The following is a 16,471-nucleotide window of genomic DNA, read 5'->3' on the forward strand; positions in this document are numbered from 1 at the left end:
AATGGTCCTCCTCAAACACTGATTTCCATTGGATCAACATCTTGAACACTGGTTTCCATTCCCTCGCCATCACCCTCTAAAAAATAAGGTGTATGAGTGAGTCTTGTACTCCCCCATCATGCTACAAGCAAAAGGACCAAATTCCACAAACACATTACAAAATTTATGCAATCAATTCTATTGTTCGACTACACATATTCATTCTTATAGCCCTAATCTTTAACTACATATTTTGTTCCACAATTCTGGCCCAACCACCTCATTGACATGCCGCCATAGGAGTACATATCCTTACCCTGGTATTATGGGCGGTTACTCTCACCATAACTTGGTTATGCTCTCGGTGATTTTTAGGATTGCCAAGTCGGCTATGTGAGTCCCCTAGCCTTGTTGAGGTATCACAAGTTCACGCCATTTCTGATCCTCAAGGACCATCTTGGTCCTCACCTCCATACCCGAAGTACCAATTGTAACCCCTCGCTTAATTACAAGTTTAGGCACTCTCTTGCCGTCACTCCTCACTATGATTGCATTTATGGGTGTCTCCTCTTCACGAACATTTCTGGTTGAGTTCAAAGATTAGTATAGTGACGTGGTTACCAAGGCATAGGCTCTAAGCCCCTCAAGCTCGAAGCTCCCATTGGTGGCTTCCCCATCAAACCAATCATCATAAAACCATCGTCATATCACCCTTGCAGAGCTTATTCCCATGGGACACAAGCCATTTAGAGCATAACTCTACGCACAGAAAGTTGTGTTATCTTTGTTCATTGTTGTACACCATCATCTTTCATATCATGCTGAGAACTAAGTCCTTTCATAGTCTATGTCCACACGTGCTCTGTATCTTACTCGTCTCATAATAAGATAGGTTTCACAAGTTGTCACAATACTCATCAACCATACCAAGTAATGATTTCAATCATCACTTGTCTCATCACACAAAATTTCACTTCAAGTGCACAATCATTGTTCAAAGAACCACATAGAGTACTTAATGTCTCTGTGCTTCCTACCATAAACCTTTCACATCAACAATTCAATAAAGGCTTATCAGATTATTCACTCCTCTCTAAGTTTCTCATTTTCACAATACTAATATTAATAGATAAAGGATCTTATCCTATCATCACTATGCATCTATAGTCGCGCATATTTGAAGTTTTTCCACTTCGGGTCTTTGGTAAATGCTTCACTTGCCTTTAGTTCAATTTCCACTTCTATAAGTAAAGTCCACTCCATAGTTGGCATAACATCCTTCGCATGATCTTGCTTGGGATCCAAATTAGGTTGTTTGGTCTCCATAGTCCTTTCATCTATCACTTCTACTTAACTACAATATTGCTTCTTAACAAAAATAAAGCTATCACTTTCCTTTCACATAACTCTCCTTAGTTAAACTCTTGTTTTATTTAATATTTAGGGGTTGGGTTACAACCCTCAAGTTCCATTATATAACATACATCATATAGAATCAATAATGAACATAGCAATAAACATAATAGTCTTCCATAGAGGCCTTAGCCTTCACAACACAAACATAGAATATGTAATACAAGATCCATATCAGAATCATTGAGTTCATTTCATCATAACACTAGGATCATAAGATAGCATCATGATATTGATAGGATTCATACACCATTCCTTAGAATCATACAAATAAAGCAATTGTTTCTATTCCATCAACCACACATACAATATATCATATTACCACACAATGAAATCATAATATTAATCATGATATTATTTAGAGAACATACATCACCTCATGTTTCCCACAATTACAAGACCATAAGGTTCACTCATTAATTCATAGCTCTACTACAAGTTACAAGTTATAGAGTACTTCAAGTAATAAATAATGTTGGATCGAAGGGCCACAGAATAATTAAGAAGGGGCGGTTGAATTAATTATTCCTAAACCTTTACTAATTAAAAATTTACTCTTCTAAGGCTTTTACTTATGTTGTTAAGAGAATAAGGAGTAGAAGAGAAACTTAACCAAAAGTAAAAGCGGAAATTAAAATGCACAACGGAAAGTAAAAGAGTAGGGAAGAAGTAGACAAACACACAAGAGTTTTTATACTGGTTCGGCAACAACCCATGCCTACATCAAGTCCCCAAGCAACCTGCGGTCCTTGAGATTTCTTTCAACCTTGTAAAAATTCTTTTACAAGCAAAGATCCACAAGGGATGTACCCTCCCTTGTTCTCTTTGAACAACCTAGTCGATGTACCCTCCACTAGAACTGATCCACAAGAGATGTACCTTCTCTTGTTCTCAGTCAAACCCAAGTAGATGTACCCTCTACTTGTACCACAAAGGATGTACCCTCCAATGTGTTAAGACAAAGATCTCAGGCGGTTAAGCCTTTGATACTTTGTGAATAGGGATACAAAAGAATTCTCAGGCGGTTAGTCCTTTGAAAACTTTTGTATAAGGGAAAGGGAAGAATCAAAAGATTTCTCAGACTGTGTCCTTTTGAATTCTTTGACAAGGGAGAAGGGAGACACAAAAGAATTCAGGCGGTTAGTCCTTTGTTCTTTTGGAAAAGGGAGAAGAGAGACACAAAAAGAATTCAGGCGGTTAGTCCTTGGCGAATTATTTTTGGCAAAGGGAGAAGAGAATGAAAAGATAAATAGCACAAGTTTTCAAGGTTTAGAATACCAGAAAACTTTAGAAAGCTTTTGGTACAAAGAAGAAGAAGAAGTTCAAAGAGATTCAAGGCTTGTAAAGGATTGTAAGAGATTGATTGGAAAAGTATTCAAGATTGTTGAAATGCAAAACAAAGCCTTGCCTTTATAGACTCTTCATGTTTGGTCAAGACAACCATTATAAGAGTTATGACTTTTAGAAAAACTTAAAAACCAATTTGAAAAAGTCAAAAACTATTTGAAGAGTTACATATTTTTTATTTTATTTAGAAACAATCACTGGTAATCGATTACCAAATCAGTGTAATCAATTACACAAAGCTTTTATGTGAAAGGATGTGACTCTTCACATTTGAATTTGAATTTCAACGTTCAAAGGCACTGGTAATCGATTACCAAAACATTGTAATCGATTACAGCTTTTTGAAATTAATTGGAACGTTGTAAATTCAATTTGAAAACTTTTTCAAAACAATTTTGCTACTGGTAATTGATTACAACAATCTGGTAATCGATTACCAGAGAGTAAAAACTCTTTGGTAAACATGTTTTGAGAAAAATCATGTGCTACTCAATTTTTGAGAAAAAAACATTTCATACTTATCTTGATTAAGCCTTCTCTTGATTCATGAATCTTGAGTCTTGAATCTTGATCTTGATTCTTGAGATCTTGAACCTTGAATCTTGATTCTTGACTCTAAACTTTCTTCTTAAGTCTTGAATTCTTCTTGATTATTATCTTGAACTCTTGAATTTTTCTTGATTCACTTGAGTTGTTCTTTGATTGATCTTTGAGTTTTTTGTCATCACCTTTGTCATCATCTTTTGTTATCATCAAAACACCTTTGAATCACCTTTGATTCACCATGAATCTTTGCTTCTACAAATAATCCGTCACCACTTATCCATAAGAATGTTAGGTTGTTTATTTAAGAGAAAAAGGTGAGAAATAAAGTGAAAAGAAAATGTAAAGTAGTTTGGTTTGAATGAAATGGAAGGAGAGAATTTAAAAAATTTATAAATATCCTATTATATCCTTCAAATTATGTGAGTTAGATATCATCCATGACTTATTGCAATTGGTTAAAACTACAACATATTTGATTATATAATTGCAATTAATCGATTATTGATTGAAAAATAATCGATTTTAGTTTAGACAATTAATTTTACTCAACTTAGTATTTAATCTAGAGTGATTCATTAAAACATGTTTAATCAATTTGGAAATTTGACAAATGTTCATGTTGTTAAAGTAAGAGCCATGAACATGCATTCACAATCAATTATAGATATCGAAGAATCGGTTAATATAATGGAAGCAACAAACAAACCCTTGAAATGTAATCAATTTTTCCATTTGTTATTGATTGCATCTATTTCACGGATCTATCTAGCATGGAAGAGTCATACAAGTCTTCCATCATGGGAAAGCTATTTTGAACCATTAGATCATTTTATCTTTAAATAGATGACTCATATTTTCTTTATTTTCCTTTAAATTTTCTATCTTTTCCCCCTCTTTTTGGATTTTATCCTCCATTTTTTTTATCCTTGTTGCAAACTATGATGACCCCTAAAAACACCCACAATGGCGTTGTTCCCTTGACAACACCCTATCCCAAACTGACGACTTCGACCCTATATTCTTCGACTCCCTCACTGGCAAGAGATTAGGTCCTCATCACATAAACAACATAGAAGATAGATTATTTCATGAAGTATTGGGTTTCACAAAATGTGACATCCTTGTCGATTGGGTCTCGCAAAATGATGATGTCAGTCACACAATTGCTATATATGTCGTCTATGTCTCTCTCATGCAAACAAAATTAAAACCTAAGCATTTGAATACTAACCCTATTAATTGGATCTTAGCTAGAGAAAATGGGTAAAATCATGTTGGCGGTTATAATGGAGGTGGAGGAGTTGGAGGTGGGTCATCGTCATGGACCTTGAGATTGATGTTGTCAATGAGGTTGAAGGTGGAGACAACTTAGACAGGGTTTGGGAAAGGTGGGATGGAGGGAGGTACGCAATCAAAGAGGGGAATGGTTAGCTAGGGTTGTTGGGATTTGAAAGGGTAAACAAGGAAAGAGAGGGAAAAAAAGAAAAAAGAAATATATCACAACCTTTAATTTAAAAGCTAATATATTCAAGGGTTTAAAATAGCTTTCCCATGGTGTCTAAGGCTTAAGTGACATGTACCTTAAGCTTTAATGCTAGTTACCTTGGGCTTAAGCGCCATATTCAATTTTCCTTGGTCAATTATTCGTGCTTAAGTTCCATACTCTTTGACCCATTTCCCTTGCTCATTCCCCTATCATCAATCAGCACTTCACCTCTGTATCCTACAATTAAAATTAACCCAAATTAACATAAAACTTGATTAAATCAATTAACCTAATGTTATGTTTGGATGGAGGATTTAAAAATTTCTAAGAAATTCAAATACACAACATTTTAATTGCCTTGATTTAAATTCCTTTCATTTTGTAAACATTTTGTTTGGATGAATCAATTCAATTTCTTGTATTTTAATTTCCTTGTTTGAATAAAGTAATTCAATTTCAATGAAATTCAAATTTTCATTTTTAAATATTTATTTAAAAATTAAAATTTCAATATTGAATAAAAATAAATATTAGTCATTTTTTAAATAGTTAAATATTTAAAATAAATTTCAAGCTAGACAATATTTAATAATCAATTTTTTTAAGATTTAATAATTAAATAATCAAAATAATTTTAATGCTAAACAATTTTGAATCTTACACAATATTCTTGTATTAACACACAAAGAAATTTGGATTAAACAATACTACAAAATTAAAGATGAATGATATGTAATTCCTTGTTAAAAAAAATTCAATTACCTAGTCTCGCAATAATTTTAAAAAATGTATTGAAATTAAACAATTACTTAATTTAAGGACAATCATCTCATACAAAATTCAAATATTGATATTAATTTCATTATTTGTAAGAGAAGAATATACTTCAATCCATATCAAGACCTAAAATCATATATCATCCATATTGATGTCACTTCACTGATAATACTCAATCATTCACAACCTATTTTGCAAATTAGAGGGTCCAAAACAAAAATCATAATCAAACAATTTTAGAAGAATCACTTTTTTTTTCTTGCTTTGTAAGAACACAACTCCTCTCTATTTCTTGTTCATAATAACCTAACATAGAAGAAACAAAATAACATAAGTCACAACAGGAAAGATAGATAACTATGAAAATATCACTTCAGCTAGGCATAAAAAATACACAATTTTCTAATTTTAAAGTTGAAATTGAAAATGTAGACAAAAAGTTACTCACCAAGTTTCATTTTGCAATATGTGTTAAAACATATGTTTTTTCGTGAATTGGAAGGGCTTTCATAATAGCTAACTACTTTGGATAGTCAGCTAACCATTTAATAGCTTTAGCTCATTACTGTCTATTAAGATCTGGTATCAAAGCTCCTCACGTAACAAGGTATGAGATGTAACTAGTTTTGGCAATGCTACAATAACCTTATTACTTTTTAAACTATTGGCTTCATCAAGTAAACTTTATGATGGTGGCTTATAAGCAGATGTGTTGTGGTGAAGATGACACCTATGATAATGGATTATAAGCAAATTAATACCCTATAATTTTTAGTTTCTATTCTCTCATTTTTCTCTTCCTTTACCTAAACTTTGTAATTTCCACAATACTGTTATGCAATAAGTCATGAGAGTCTATAAGAACTACACTAAAATATCTTTGGTTTGGCAAATACAAGTGAAAAGGATATTCTCTCTGTATAGAAAATCCAACTAGGAAATTTGGATTACTGTTTGTCCACGTATGCAATTGTTCATTTTTTCCAGCACATAAATTAAATTGTTTTTGACTTGTAGTCAACAACAAATTTCTTGTTAATATTGCTTATTAAAAGTTGGCATGATTTAGAGCATCCACATTACTGTTCCAATGCTTAAAACTTATTTATTTATTTTTTATATTATGATGCCTATTGATGCATAATTGCATATATAGCTTACCACATATGGTAGGAGACAACCCGATACACAAAAATAAAGAGTAATAAAACAACTTAATAAGTGGCATGGCATGGCATTGTAGAATAAGACTTCAACCAACTAACCAAAAATCTGCAATTACACACTGCAAAACAGCTCTATAAAAAAATACTAAAAAAGAAACAAAAAAAAGAAAAGAAATATATGAAAAGAACCATAGAACACATAAGATGAAGAAGGAGCTGAGTGAGAGAGAAAAGAAGACATATAAAGAAAAAAAGACTAATGAAAAGGGTAAAGGGCTTCCTCCAAAAGCTCCTTGGAATTGTTCATCAAAGCAGGACTCAACCTAAACATGAGGGTGCAAAATTTATCTAAGCATATTGTCTCCTCTAAAGTGAGGATATGCACCGTAGAGGAAAGTGCAATAAGCATTGAGATTGTGATAAAATACATGTTGATGAGGAAACTTTGATTGATCATCCATAGGGACAACTAATCACCAACGACTGATTCACTTTTTGGAAATTGGCTTAACGGACTTCATTCCTTAATTAGGTTCTTAGCCCACTTTAAAGATATTCCTAACAAATTTGCAATACACACTGATTTTGTGCGCACAAATTCATGCCACTACTAACTTGTTTAAAAGTTCAAAACAAATTGAAAGCATACAAAACCAAACAATGTAGAAGATAAAATACACTAACATGGAGAATGCTGGCATGAATTTCTACTTTCATAACCCATTTTCTACCTCTTGCTTATGCCAATTGATAAGAGTCTAGAGAACTGTCCCTTTGATCCACCCTAATGCCCTTCCCCTGCTTAGTGGAAACTAAATTAATGTAAGCATAAACAACACTTCACAAGAAAGCTTGAGAAGCAATTCATAAATTATTGGGCTGCATAGTATTGTTGACAATACAAGCAAGATGCACAATGCATATAACTACAGTCCTCTAATCATAAGAGCAAATTAAGGGCAATAGCTATCACTAGCCATGAAAAATTCACTAATTCACTAAAAATTCTATCAATATTCACAAAAAATCATTACTTGGTTGTATTGTAGGGAGTTGCACGAACACAGGCTCCAACTGCCAAAAAATTATGACGTAGGATCTCCTACTAGGCCATGAGCCTTCTTGTTAGCCCGTTGACCCCATCCAAGTATGTTTTTCAATGCTGCTAATCAGGCTTGTTTTCTACTCTTGCTTCTATCAAAATCTCTAAGCTTCTTACCATGTGGGACTCATCAACATATACTTTTAACATATACAAATTTTGAATGTCACAAGATTCATTCTCTCTGTTCATGGTTTTACCATTGCGATCTACCATAATATTAAAAATACAATCTAATCACTCACTATACCAGTCAACAAAAGGTGCAACACCTAGATGAAATGTTGTAGCAGAAAACATCATTCAAGAATAAACACAAGCACCTACAGTGCAGGGTGGTATACTACTCGAGGCCTCTTTATGATGGAATCGACATTACGGGAAAAATCCAACAACAACAAAGCATAATGAGCAATGAGCAAGAAATTAGCGAAACCCAATCAAGTCAAAAACAAAACCAATGAAATCAAATAACTAAATGAAAAAAAACAAATCACAAATTAACGAAATAAAAAATAAAACCCTTCTGCAATGTATGAACCATCATGAGAGTTTTGGTGAAAACGAAAGAACCTTGTATGAACCACCGCAAGAGAGTTGAGAGTCTCGAAATCGCAAGGGAGCGAGAGTGTAGGTCGAGAACGTGTCTCTAAGAGGAAAGACCGAGAGAGAGGAGTGAGTACGGGGAGAAATTTTAATTCTTTAGCTTTTAAGAGAATTTCATATTATTCATTTTCTGTTAATTAAAACTCCATATTAAAATCCCTGATATTCAAATTCCCTTTAAATTATTATACAAACACTAAATTTAAAATAACAGATATTCAATGTCTCATTTTAAATGAATTACTCTATTAAAATTATTCATCCAAACATAAGGTAAGAGAATTCTATTTACTTACGACTATATTATCAAAATGGGCAATTAAAGATCCTAAGTATTGAAATATTAGGATAATTATCCCAAGAATTAACATTAAATTAATATTCACAAGATAATTATCAGAGACCTATATTGCGCTCCCATCCTAGTTTGATCCTTGTTTCACTCACTTGAACAAAAGAGTAATAAATTCATTATCCCATCTATTAGCCAAGTCATTGAAGAGAGAAACAAATCGGATGGCCACACTAAATTCAAACTTAACTCTGACGAATCACTTATACCAAACAGTCAAACGTTACTTGTGTCTCTTCCAAATTGTTTCCATCTTTAAAACCAAACAAAGACAGCATACAAGACCTTCTTCTATGGTCTAAATTATAATTTGGTTAGATATTGGAGTTTACATAACCTAGGATTGTTTAAAAAAAAACATGCCCTAGGACAAAATTGGTCCATCGTGAAACATTAAAACAGTGACACTTAGTGTACACTAGTACGTACAAAACCGGTCTATATCATGGAACTGTTTAATAGAAACCGATCACTCAACAATAACGCGCCCGCTCACAAATTGGGAACTTCAAAACATTACTACTGAAGCGCAATTTATCTTAGTCATGCAATCACTTCAACTAAGCATACTTCCAAAAAGAATTGCCAAATAAATCAATCCAAAACATGTCATTAATTATCTATCATGCAAAACTTAGTTGTAACAGTAAACTAAAAGTATTGCAGTGCAAAAAATATCATAAAAAGAAAACAATAAATAAAATAAAGTCCAGAATTAGATGGCCTAATCCTGCGTAGACAATGGATCCCAAGCTGTTGTTTAGGCTACTAAGACATCAACAATGTAGTCCTCATCAAGTTCGGCTCTGTAGCATCAGAAAGTCCTACATTAGGATCTGCAACATCAACTCTGATAGTCTCACCCCCTGACAGAGTAAGGCCTATCCCCTGGCTAAGCTATCAACCAAACATGCCTGAAAATGTGTTAACTACCAGAGTTAACCAAAACGTATCATCATGTCTACCATGCAAAATTAAACATAACAGTGACTTCGAACTTGAAAAGTAACAAAAAACTGAAGTAAGGCAGGTGAGAGTGGTATGCTAAGCGCACAGGTGCATGCTTAGTCTTCGCAAAACAAAACAAGCATAAATGCATGGTGGGATTAACGAGTAAGTGTGTGCTAAGCCCAATTGACAAAAAAAATTAAAATAAATATCTTTATTAAAATCATAAATAAATATTTTAAATATCTAATATCTAATATAATGAAAATATTTATGTACAAAGCACTCACAAACTTGAATTTAATTACGCTCATAACTTCATTTCAATTACATTGAGATGTAACTAAAACAAGGAAAATAATAACACAGTCACTCACAAACTTTGTCCCTCGTGCTTCACCAACGTAACACTTAAAAAAATATTTTTAAAAAAATAAATATATAATAGTTTCCCAAATTATAAAAATTAAAACATTAAATGATACAAAAAATAAAACAATACAATAGTCTATTTACATGATAAAAAAACACCTTATATTACTAAATATTTTTAATAACCATTTAAAAAGTACGTTAATTAAACTTATCAAAAGCCAATTTTTTTACAACAAAGGCCACCTGGAGCACGCATTGGATATTGGTTTTACGTACTATTCCAATGAAGTCCTGCATATACATTACTTTTACTATTCCAATGAAGTCTTGGTATACATGACTTTGGTCATGCCAAGAATAAACTTAAAATAGTGATCTGAACTAATATTTCTAGAGAGTTATCAAGATTTTCACGGTTTGAGAACTAGAGCTATTAGATACTAGTACATTTTTTTTTATTTTACAGGAAAATGCTAAGGGCACAACATAAGAAATCAAAAGTCGTATCTGAACACAAATTTCAAGACCACAAATTAACTTGTTTTCTTGCTTGTGACTGTACAGTAAATTCCCTATCCTTAATATTCCTACTCAACCTATGCCAAAGATAAATAAAGAAAATAATAGTAGGAATATCAGTCAACAAATCTGTTGCAGATACGAATATCAGGTAATACAACAATTGAATTTTGCAGCATTCAACAAAAAAAGAAAAGAATAGTTGGAATACCAGTCACTCCCCATGAACTGACAGATTTTTCAATGCAACACCAATGATACAAAAGCTTCATAATTACATGAGCAAACTTACTTTTGCAGTATACCTACTAATGCAGAATGCAAGATTTCATTGAAGCATGTATGTCAGCGATAGATTTTAACCAGTCATTTTAACAAGGAGGACTCACCACTTCTCAAGAATTAGATCATCCCCAATCCCAGATACATGGAGATAATAATATGAAATTCCAAACGTAGCTCCTAAAGGGCAGGTTTCCCTTCCCGTGGTTGGAAGTAATCTAAAAATTTGGCAGTAGAACAATGTGTTTAACTTTTAAATTATTGATTATTAATTCAAATATAAAGTTGGATAAAACCAAAATCAAATTGTAGTTCTAAACTAGAGGAAAGCTTATATAACTGTGAGGGCTCTATAGCAATAGGTGGTTAACAAAAGTTATGCGGGGAAAAAGGTAACAGACCCCTGCATTGCTTTTCTTTCATACAAAAAGGCATGATCCAACTAAAACTTACATGAAAAGGCATAAAATATTCATAATAATAATATAACTAGACATTCATGGCAACCTTAATGATGCAATCCTACCCCACAAGGGCATTGGTTAGAAGACTCCAAGTAGATTGGGCTAGAGATCCAAGGAAAGGCCCTAGGGTTCTCATGAGCCTTAGGGTAGATTTCGAGCCCATGGGCTAAGTATGAGCCCGCTTATCTTTGTAAATATTAGAATAGGTTTTTCCTTCGTCAAGGCCTTGTATTTTGGCCATTCTAGTAGTATAGGGTTTTAGCCTTGTATTTCGGGGCATTTTGAGTTGTCTTTGTAATAAGGACTTTTTTTTTATTTTCATGTTTTTTGTCATGGGGGTGAGCTTAGCTATTATAGGGGGTGTGTAGCTAAGCTCTAGCTTCTCATCTCAAGGAGGTGAGCTTAGCTATTAGAGAGGTATGTGTAGCTAAGCTCTAGCTTCTTTACGAATCTTCTTAAGGAAGCTTCTCAAGGAGGTGAGCTTAGTTATGAGAGGGGTGTGTGTAGCTAAGCTCTAGCTTCTCAAGGAAGTTTTCTCAAAGAAGCTTCTCAAGGAAGTTTTCTCAAGAAAGCTTCTCAAGGAAGCTACCTAGTCTATAAATAGAAGCATGTGTAACACTTGTTGTAACTTTGATGAATGAGAGTCTTGTGAGACACAACTCAAAGTTCAAATTCTCTCCCTTTTTCTTCCTTCAATTTCGTGCTCCCCCCTCTCTCTTTCTCTCCCTCTTTCTTTTCCTCCATTGAAGCATCCTCTCCAAGCTTCTTATCCAAGGCTCATCTTGGTGGTGAAGCTCCTTCTTCCATGGCTTATTCCTTAATGGATGGCGCCTCCTCTCACCTCTTCTCCTTTGTCTTCCGCTGCATCTCCATGGTGGAAAATCACCATTAAAGGACCTCATTGAAGCTCAAAGATCCAGCCTCCATAGAAGCTCCACAAGCAAGCTTCCATCAAGTGGTATCAAAGCACAAGAGCTTCAAGTAGGTGCTCTTTAAACCTCCATTAATTTTTTGCTTTACCTTCTCTTCCATTGTTTTTTCTTCATTTTTCTCCATGTATCTCCTCACATGTCTTGTTCTAAATGTTGTTAACATGATTCTTTAGAGTTTCCACCGATTAAACTTGCTATAGAAGCTAGATTTGATTTTCTATGGTTCAAATTTCTTGTTCTTGTTCTTGAACCATGAATTGTGTTGAGTTTAGGTTCCTTTGAGTTTTGTCTTGTTATTTTTTGTGGCTGAAACCTAAACCATAAAATTCTTACAAAAATATTAAAGTAGAAGAAAACCTCAAAAATCTAGAGTGACTTGTTCACCTATTGTAGTTTTGTCATAGAAGTCATGTCTAGTCATGAAACTTGTCACATAAGATTTCTTATGTTGTGCTGAATTTTATTTTCTTGTTTCTTTGTCTAACTCATTTGTTCATGAGTGTATGAAATTCTTTTAGCCTATTATTTGATTTGAGTCAAATCTTTCATGTTAATTAGTCCTTAACATGTTCATGCAAAATTCTTAGAGAGTCTTTGATTGTGAACCTTTTCTTGAACTTTTAGGTTTCTTTATGATTGTGTCTATTGTGAATTTGAGTTTTGGTGATTGAATTGCTGGCTGAAATGTTGATCCTAAGTGAATATTGAACTCCTAAAACTGTGGTAAACAATCCTAGTGAGTTCAACATACATAGGAAGGTTGAAAGTAAGCCCAAGGCAATCAATATACCATGCTTAAAGAAACAAATCGCTGGTGCTGGCAGCTTGGACATACAAACTTGTAAAAATTACTGAGAATTGGTTACTTCGAATTTTGAGCTGAAATTTTTACTGAATTTTCTAGACATCTGGAAAAAAGTTTTAAAAAAAGAAACAAGTGATTTGGATAAAAGGAAAAAATACTAAAAATCACACAAGTTGGCAGGAAAATCAGTATCCAGAAAAAAACGGGTGAAAGGGAAGTGTGCTTGTTGTTTTGGCTCAAAATTTATTCTATAATTGGAAATTTCAATTCAAAATTAGTGTGAAGGCAAGTGCCAAAGCTAGAGTTTTGTTGAGTCTTTTTTTTTCAGTTTTTTTTACTCTACTCTAGAGCCATTCTAAGTTTCTCTTTGAGTCCTAGCTTGCTTCTATGTCCTTTTCATTGCTTTAATTGTTGAATAATCCTTGAAAAATTGTCTTGTTAAAACTCCATTGGTTAAGCTTTCATTTTATTTTTTTTTGGTCTTTGGTTATTGCTTGTCTCTTTGTTTCCTTGTTTGTGGGTTGCCATATAGGAATTGGAAGGAGGATTGGTGCCATCCCTTGAAGAATTTGAGTCCAGAAGTAAGGGGCCAACCACCTTAAGAGCTATTGGACTAAGAAGCACTTCAAATTGAGTGAATCACCAAAGAGAGAACAACCACCAAAATTGAGGACCGTTTTGTAATTTTGTAATTTGCAATTTACTTACCTTCATTGCTTTCAAGTTTTTGTAACAAAAAGGCCTTTCATTGGAAGTGTGTTGGGAGCCTCCAATAGGTTACCAAACTTCCATTTGTGTGTAATAATTTTAGGCAATTTTTACTTAGGATAGTGAGTGTTTTGTTGGGAACCTTGAATGTGGTCATCCAAACACTCTTAGGATTCACCTAGTTTACATTTCTTGCTTACTTTCATAGCTTATTTCTTTTACCTTCCATTGTCAAACTGCCTAGATAGCTTGCATTTTACCAATTAGTTTTTTTACCTTATCTTTCACACCTCTTTTAGTGTTTATTTGGATAGTTTCAACCATAGTTTCTTTTACCTTTTCTTTTCAAACCTCCAACAAGAAAGAACCACAAATTAGGAACCAACATGAGTCATCATTCATCTAGTGTTAATGGCGAGGGTACTAGTCATAAAGACCCTTTATCTAGAATCTTAGATGAGTTGAGTTCCCTCAAGTTATGGAAAGAAAAACAAGAGAGAAAAGAAAAAGGAAAAAAAGAGTGGAAGAAATAAGTCAAGATGAAAGAAAGAAAATAAGAGAGGAAGAAAGAAGAAAAATAATGAAAGAAATGAAAAGAGAAAAACATGCCTCCTATAGTAGTCATAACTCTTGCAAGAGCCTAAGTGAAGAACTTCGTGACTATTACGAAGGAAGGCATAGGTCACATCTTAGACCTCACTCCCATAGAAGAGAAAAGGAAAGAAAGCCTCAAGAGGCTAACATTAACCTCTCATACTTCCATGGGAAGGACAATGTAGAGGCTAACTTAGATTGGGAAATAAGGGTAGAGCAACAACTTAAAAAGAAGTCTACTTCAAAATCTTATGGCTCTCACTCTTATCCAAAGAATGACCAAGGTCAAGGCATCTTAGGGGTGACACCTTCTAAGCCCAAAGATGATAAGGGGAAGGCAATAGAAAAGCAAGCCCCTAAGGCTAGTATGCAAGAGAAAACTAGCTCTATAAAGTGCTTTAAATGTCTTGGAAGAGGACACATTACTTCTCAATGCCCCACCACAAAAACCATGATTATGAGGGGCCAAGACATTTATAGTAGCCAAGATGAGGCTACTACTTCACCTTCCTCTAGTGAAAGTGAAGAAGCAAAATGGGAAGAATCTAGTAAAGAAATCTACCCCCAAGAAGATGGACAACCATTAGTGGTTAAAGAGAAGTGTAAGGAGGTAAGTGTCTCCTCCAAGAGGTTAGCTAAGAAGGAAACTCATTTTACAATAAAGACAAACATTAAAGAAACTTTTCCTCTTAGACAACCTCCACATTTTCTCTTTTGTAAAAAGACACTTGCTAGCATTGCCACACCTCTTGGGCTTGGGTTTATTCCTCAAGTAAAGAAGTTGTTGGATGAGGGTTTGGTTCGCAAGAGCTTAAATCCTTGTGCTTTTTTGGTGCCCAAAATAGGTATTATTAGGCACCAAGTCCCTAAAATAGGTGGTATGATCAATGTTTTGAGTGGTGCAACCCTCTTTTGTAAAATCACTCGTACACCTAACATGTTTATGGTGTGTGTACATAGGGACCCATTAGGTAGGTTTGTTCTTATTTTTAGTTTCAATACAAACTTAGGTACTCATATGGGACACCTTAGGTTTGTCATACTTTTTGGTAGGAATAATCAATATGAAAATACAGAAAAAGGTATGTTTTATTGCGTTACTTTTCTTAATTTTTCAAATAGTGATCAACGGGTTCCCATGAACCCTAAGAGAATAAAGGTCATTCCTGAGTGGCTCACTCCACCAAGTATAAGAAAAATTTGGGGCTTCCATGACTTAACAAACTTTTACAAAAGGTTTGTCCCATATTTTTCTATACTTGTAGCACCACTCATTGAGTTGGTGAGAAACCATGTTCCTTCATGGGAAGATGCCCAGGAAATGGGTTTTCAGACCTTACCTTACTTCAACATACCAAACACCACTAATACATGTGTTTTTGTTCTTTTTACAGGTGTTGAGGGAAGGAGCCCAGAGTATGAAGAACCTCGGGATTTGAGGTCAAATCCTTTCCAAGGTGGAGGGCATGATGCAATCCTACCCCACAAGGGCATTGGTTAGAAGACTCCAAGTAGATTGGGCTAGAGATCCAAGGAAAGGCCCTAGGGTTCTCATGAGCCTTAGGGTAGATTTCGAGCCCATGGGCTAAGTATGAGCCCGCTTATCTTTGTAAATATTAGAATAGGTTTTTCCTTCGTCAAGGCCTTGTATTTTGGCCATTCTAGTAGTATAGGGTTTTAGCCTTGTATTTCGGGGCATTTTGAGTTGTCTTTGTAATAAGGACTTTTTTTTTATTTTCATGTTTTTTGTCATGGGGGTGAGCTTAGCTATTATAGGGGGTGTGTAGCTAAGCTCTAGCTTCTCATCTCAAGGAGGTGAGCTTAGCTATTAGAGAGGTATGTGTAGCTAAGCTCTAGCTTCTTTACGAATCTTCTTAAGGAAGCTTCTCAAGGAGGTGAGCTTAGTTATGAGAGGGGTGTGTGTAGCTAAGCTCTAGCTTCTCAAGGAAGTTTTCTCAAAGAAGCTTCTCAAGGAAGTTTTCTCAAGAAAGCTTCTCAAGGAAGCTACCTAGTCTATAAATAGAAGCATGTGTAACACTTGTTGTAACTTTGATGAATGAGAGTCTTGTG

General features: G+C 34.3%; 1 protein-coding gene and 1 pseudogene across 5 annotated transcripts in view; both read right to left on the reverse strand.

Annotated features, from left to right (window-relative positions):
- Positions 1 to 7,760: 7,760 nt before the first annotated feature.
- LOC113001585 (uncharacterized) lies at positions 7,761 to 7,869 on the reverse strand (annotated as a pseudogene).
- Positions 7,870 to 9,364: 1,495 nt separating this feature from the next.
- LOC100798161 (uncharacterized) overlaps positions 9,365 to 16,471 on the reverse strand; it is a 44,457-nt gene continuing 37,350 nt past the window's right edge. For 3 of the 5 annotated variants that reach the window (XR_005891057.1, XR_001387927.3, XM_026128228.2), the window contains exon 6: positions 9,365 to 9,688. Coding sequence is in view for 1 of the 5 variants with exons in the window: in XM_026128228.2 (XP_025984013.1) it covers positions 9,675 to 9,688 (14 nt within the window). In the remaining 4 variants the exon portion in view is untranslated. Of the gene's footprint in view, positions 9,689 to 11,005; positions 11,117 to 16,471 lie in introns of all 5 variants that reach the window. The other 2 variants (XR_003266793.2, XR_003266790.2) reach the window with 1 other exon arrangement.

Source organism: Glycine max, chromosome 4 (genome assembly GCF_000004515.6).
Source record: "Glycine max cultivar Williams 82 chromosome 4, Glycine_max_v4.0, whole genome shotgun sequence".
Lineage (NCBI taxonomy): Eukaryota > Viridiplantae > Streptophyta > Magnoliopsida > Fabales > Fabaceae > Glycine > Glycine max.